This window comes from Oratosquilla oratoria, chromosome 3 (genome assembly GCF_046742065.1).
Source record: "Oratosquilla oratoria isolate Oo_2021 chromosome 3, ASM4674206v1, whole genome shotgun sequence".
NCBI lineage: Eukaryota > Metazoa > Arthropoda > Malacostraca > Stomatopoda > Squillidae > Oratosquilla > Oratosquilla oratoria.
In genome coordinates this window covers 33,342,088-33,348,519 of record NC_134779.1, presented here as the reverse complement: position 1 = coordinate 33,348,519, position 6,432 = coordinate 33,342,088, and the positions used below count along the sequence as shown (strand labels likewise).

Here is a 6,432-nt window from a genome sequence, read left to right as displayed (position 1 = left end):
GGACGGAGGTAGGGTAAAGAAGAGAGGGAAGGATAAAGAGGAGGTTTAGGATAAAGGAGCAAGGAAAGAGGAAGGGAGGGTAAAAGAGGGAGGGAAGGAAGAGGGAGAAGAAAGGAGGGAGGGAGGGAGGGAAAGAGAAGGGGAGGGTAAAGGAGGAGGGAGAAGGAGGGGAGGGAAGGAGTGACGTTTTAGTGCATTATTCTCCTTCCGCCTTTAATTTCTCTTTCCTTTCCTCCTTCTCCTTCTGCCCCTCTTCCTACCTCCTTACTTAACTCCTTCTCTGCTTTCTTCACCTCCTCCTTTATCTAATTTATTCCTTACTACTTTTCCATCCTTCCATCCTTCCTTCCTTCCTTCCTTCCTCTCTCCATTCTTTCCTTCATCCTTTCCTCTCTTCCTCCCTTCCTCCATATTTCCCTCCCTCCTTTCCTCCCCCCCACTTCACTCTCTTCCTCAATTACTTCTTAAATGACTTTTTGATAAATCAAGGCAACATCCAAGGCAATATTCATTATAACTGATCTGAAATTTATATCCTAATTATTCTATATTTTTACTTCAGAAACGAAATACAAAGGATTTCGTAGTTTCACTTATTTGATTTTTTATCTTTTTTATCTTTTTTAATGAAATGAGAATATTTCTATTCCTTTGGATTTCCTCTCTATGAGTTTTAGTCTGTGTGGATATTAATTCTTATCAATAACCAGATGGCATTGTGATCGCAGCATGTTTTCCATATTGCGAACAAGTATGATCATTAATATCATACCTAGATATTGCAAAAATATATAAATAATAAAACATCTCTCTCTCTCTCTCTCTCTCTCTCTCTCTCTCTCTCTCTCTCTCTCTCTCTTTCTCATTCTCTCTCTTTCTCATTCTCTCTCTCATTCTCTCATTCATTCTCTCTCTTTTTCATTTTCTCTCTCATTCATTCTCTCTCTCTCTCTCTCTCTCTCTCTCTCTCTCTCTCTCTCTCTCACCCTCTCACCTCCTCGCTCCCTCTCTCTCTCTATCTATCTATCTATCTGTCTATCTCTATCTCTAGCAGGAACCTCTAGCAGCAGACGCTACAAGACTTTGAACGATTTTTTGAGTCTCGGCGGCGGACACTCCATCCGTTTCTGTTTTTTTTTTTTTTTTTTTTACTTACGACTTTCCATCTGAAGTTTGCACTCTTGGGTGTCGTGAGGGTAGATGGCGAAGTTCATGGCGCAGGAAAGCTTCAAGGTCAACCTTAAGGAGAGAAGAAGTTCGAGTCAGTGAGTCCCTGTTCACACTAGCGGTCTGAACCGCGCGGAAACCGCCGCGGTTCCGCATAGTCAAGGAAAAACTACGCGGTTGTGCGTGAACGCCTAAGTTGACTTGTAATGTAGTTAAACCGCCGCGGTTGAAACCGCTCGTGTGAACAGGGCATAGGTCTTCCCTTGTGTGATCTCTTAGGCGTCTTCATGGCAAATACAAAGCGTAAACGTTTAGTAATTTCTCACGAATAAAACATTTTCTACTTTTATTCTTTTTGTCATGAACGATACAAAGCGACTTTTGGCCTTTGTATAAATGTACAACTATTTTCGTTCATGTTTATTGTATATTTATTTGTCTTTTTATAGCAAACGTTATGACGATTATTTATGGTAATGTGCGTAAAAAATAGAAAATATTGTTGTTGGGGAAAACTGGTAAATATTCACGGGTTTTTGGCTACCGTGAGGACGCCTTATGTGGGACACCATAGCGGACCGGGTTTGTAAAAAAAAAAAAAAAAAAAAAAAAAAAAAAAAATTATAAAAAAAAATAATAACAATGTTGGCGGTGACTGTCTATGTATGAATAGTATAGCAATACACTAAATCAGTTGGACATGAGATCATCTGCTTAAAAGTAAATTTTTAATAAAACTAATTAAATCATTCCAAGAACAGGTATCTCCCGTTACATACATGCAAAATATAATTCTGCCCCGTCACCCCCAACCCGTTTTCTTTTAAGACATAAACTGAAAATATACAAATAGAAAACGTATATAATTTCATACAAATACCAAAAACTTGGGCGTAGGCGTGAGGTAAGTGAAGGAGACAAAAGTGGGCGTCAATTAAAATATTTTGAGAAATACTGATTTAAATGAAATTAGTAAATTGACATTAAGGATTATATCAGTAACAACAATAATCACTGACACTATCATTGATAAGTATCATAAGTACATTAAGAGTTCTAAGAAGATGTAGCCATGAGATTAATGATACAGTACTTACAAATTGTGAGTGATTATTATGATAAAGAAAACAAGGATAGTAATAATGAAATCGCAAGAAATGGTGTTAATGAGATATTAATAGTAAACCCGAGAAATTTATTATAATTTTTTTTAATATGATAATGAAAATATTTGATCAGGGAGGTGGGGGGGGGAGAGATTTGCAATAAATATTGTTTCGTTTGTGTTGGTGAAACAGCTATATATTTAAAACTAAACTCATATACATATGTGTGTGTGATTCACCATGGTTTTGGATCACGTGTTGGACCCGTGATCGACAGTTATTTCCCTTCCGTAAGAGAGCGCAGAGCTCATATATGACAGAACTATGTCTAATCCTGCGACCTTACACACACACACACACACACAACTAACTCCCCGCCCACGAGAGTTAGAGTAACGACTCGCAGCGCAGCGGCACTGAAATTATTTCAGTCCTGGGCGGGATTCGAACCCGTACCTCCGTAATGGCAGCCGGGAACTCTACCAACCGCGCCAATGAGTCTTGTGTGTGTGTGTGTGTGTGTGTGTGTGTGTGTGTGTGTGTGTGTGTGTGTGTGTGTGTGTGGAGGTGTGTGTGTGTGTGTGTGTGTGGAGGTGTGTGTGTGTGTGTGGAGGTGTGTGTGTGTGGAGGTGTGTGTGTGTGTGTGTGTGTGTGTGTGTGTGTGTGTGTGTGTGTGTGTGTGTGTGTGTGTGTGTGTGTGTGTGTGTGTGTGTGTGTGTGTGTGTGTGTGTGTGTGTGTGCGTGCGTGTGAGCAAGTTATATCATGAGCTGTCTCTATGCATATCATCTTTAAAACAATTCCTCATTTCATAATCTAATTAAAATTCTTCTCACGCACAAAGACATGTACTACGGCACTCTACCTTTAGACACTGTACACTCGGATCACATATGTACATATGTACAAAGGAAGGTACTGGGTAGATGTACATTGTACAAGAGAAGTACAGTAATGGTATCAGGGTATTAACCAGGGCAGTTTTAGGATTGTGTGAATCTTTGTGTGCGCGCGCACATACTGTACACACATACACAAACACACACACACACACACACACTCACACTCACAAACACACACTCATATACACTCGATGGCGCTGTTGGTAGAGTTCCCGGCTGTCACTACAGCGGTCCAGGTTCGAATACCTCCCAGAGCTGAAATAATTTCAGCATCGCTGGTCTGCGAGTCGTTACTTCAACTCTCATAGGCGGGGAGCTGGGTGTGTGTGTACATTTAAGGTCACAGCATTACCCATAGATCGGTCATATATGAGCTCTGAGCTCTCTTCGGGGGGGGGGGGATAGCTGTCGATCACGAGTCCAACACGTGATCCAAGACCATGGTGAATCACACACACACACACACAAACACACACACACACACACACACACACACACACACACACACACACACACACACACACACACACACACACACACACACACACCTGAGGGGATGGAGAGAAGGGGTCGCCGATAAAGTGAAGCAGCCTTGCTGTGAATGTACTGTGCCTTGCTGCGTTGCGTTTGACCCAGGGCAGTTGACGGGTGCAGGGATGACCCGTCATCCAAGAGGAGCTGAGATGGGTGGGAATAGGTACGTGTCTCTGATTTGGCTACCTCCCTTGTAAGGGGAAAAAAACTCTCAGTATATAGATAGATAAAATGTGAAGATCTGGAGTCTGGGATGCGTAGCGCAAGGAAACATAAACACTATGATCGATGTGAGAGGTAAATTATGAAACGTTTCGGCCCTAGACATGGACCATCTTCAGGAGTATCATGGGTTAATAGTGAGCCACAAGTTATATATTACCCTCAACTGTAACTAGGGCAGGAACTACACGACTTAAGCGTCCCGTGTTCCTCCCACGCTACGTACCTATTAACCCAGTTAAATATATGAAATCTACAAAGATACACATCCATATATGTACCATATACATTCATATCCACATACGTATGTACACGCATATAAACACATCCACATATACCCACAAGAGTATATGTATGCACACATGTACATGTATGTCTATTGAAAAATATATGTATTCACGCGTTTATTGGCCGGTTTTCATTCCCCGGGGTTCAATTTACGGGTGAAACTGAAGCCCTGCCGGGTTCCATGTCAAGGACCTTTTAACATAATTAAGAACATATTAGATATACATATCTATGCATCCATGTATACACACACACATATATACACACACACACACACACACACACACACACTTCTCGATGGCACGGTAGTAGCGATCGTTGCAGCCACTATGGCGGTCCGGTTTTCGAATCCCGCCCAGGGCTGAAATAATTTCAGTATCGCTGCGCTGCTGGTTGTTACTCCAATTCTCGTGGGCATGAAGTTGGGTGTGTGTGTGTGCGTGTAAGGTCACAGCATTACCCATAGATCGGTCATACTCGTATATGAGCTCTGAGCTCTCTTCCGGGAGAGAGATAGCTGTCGATCACGAGCCCAACACGTGATCCAAGACAATGGTGAGTCGCACACACACACACACACACACACACACACACACACACACACACACACACACACACACATATATATATATATTTATATATATATATATATATATATATATATATATATATATATATATTGAGACATTCTGACAGGTTAACGAAAGTGGAGTAGGAAACACAGGAGTCTTAGTCTTGAGTTTATTCCTGACTAGTTTCGCAGGTATGCTTTTTCAAAGGAATGGGTTTACAAACGGGCTGTGGGCATTATATACATGGGGTGGACCTCACTACCTCCTCGTGTTACCATAGTTGGTGACGAGTGTGAACATTACATTGTGGCTAATGTAATAATGATGAAGTTTTACAATTAAATATGATGACAACACTAATAACAAAGAAATTATTAATAGTAATTGTAACAATAATAATGATAACAATGATTTTCATTTTCATTTTTATTATCATTGTTATCATTATTATTGTTACAATTACTATTAATAATTTCTTTGTTATTAGTGTTGTCATCATATTTAATTGTAAAACTTCATCATTATTACATTAGCCACAATGTAATGTTCACACTCGTCACCAACTATGGTAACACGAGGAGGTAGTGAGGTCCACCCCGTGTATATAATGCCCACAGCCCGTTTGTAAACCCATTCCTTTGAAAAAGCATACCTGCGAAACTAGTCAGGAATAAACTCAAGACTAAGACTCCTGTGTTTCCTACTCCACTTACGTCATATACATACATATATATATATATATATATATCATATATATATATACATATATATATATATATATATATATATGGGTCGTCGTGCTCCTCATTTGTATGTGAATTGGGTTTAATTTAATGCGATAGTTGACGCTCTTCTCCTTAGTCGACCAAGCCTCCTCTAAGAATCGTCTTTCCCTTCTTGGAACTGTCTTTGTGATACGACCATCGTCCCATCCCAATCTATGTTGTGTTGGTGTTCTTCGACTCGCTAACACAGACCTGACATTGTTCCTCCATAGGCGTAATGTCAATTATTTAACTATACCTATGCACTTATTTATTTTATCTATTATTATTTATATTATTATAATTTTCATTTATTTAGTTATCTGTTTATCATTATTATATATGCTGTATATTTTTTCGCATCCGACCTAGTTATGGACCAAAAGGTCTCCTGTCGGCATGCTCCTCCTTTGTAATCCTTTGTAATAAAAGCTCTGATGTCAGCCACAAATATCCTTTGAAGCCGGTTTTAGGGATCTAGGTCCTTCTCCTCCTCCTCTTCATCCTCCTCCTCCTCCTCCTCCTCCTCCGAATCTAAACCACTTCAAGTCCCGAGTGGGACTTCGGAAAGAATGTATGGTGATGATAAGAGGGAGTGAGACAAAGGGATGGAGAAGTATTAGGAATGGGGGGGGGGGGAGAGAAAGGGGGGGAAATTGTTTGTCGGGGGGATAAGGATAATGTGGTGGTGTTAAGATGGACGTATGGGGGTATGGATTGTTTTCATGAAAGTAGCAGTTGCCGACAAGACAGACGAGTTAAACACCATATGAGGACGGAGCCTTTATTTGTACGACGTTTCGCTTATTACAGCATTTTCAAGTACTTGAAAAAGCTGTAATAAGCGAAACGTCGTACAAACAAAGGCTCCGTCCTCAT

The 6,432-nt window shown here is 40.5% G+C and overlaps 1 protein-coding gene across 2 annotated transcripts in view; it reads right to left on the bottom strand.

Moving 5' to 3' along the window:
• LOC143021382 (glycine receptor subunit alphaZ1-like) overlaps window positions 1-6,432 on the bottom strand; it is a 206,593-nt gene that overhangs the window by 162,356 nt on the left and 37,805 nt on the right. For both annotated transcript variants that reach the window (XM_076178821.1, XM_076178829.1), the window contains exon 5: window positions 1,157-1,239. In XM_076178821.1, the coding sequence (XP_076034936.1) occupies window positions 1,157-1,239 (83 nt within the window). The remainder of the gene's footprint in view (window positions 1-1,156; window positions 1,240-6,432) is intronic.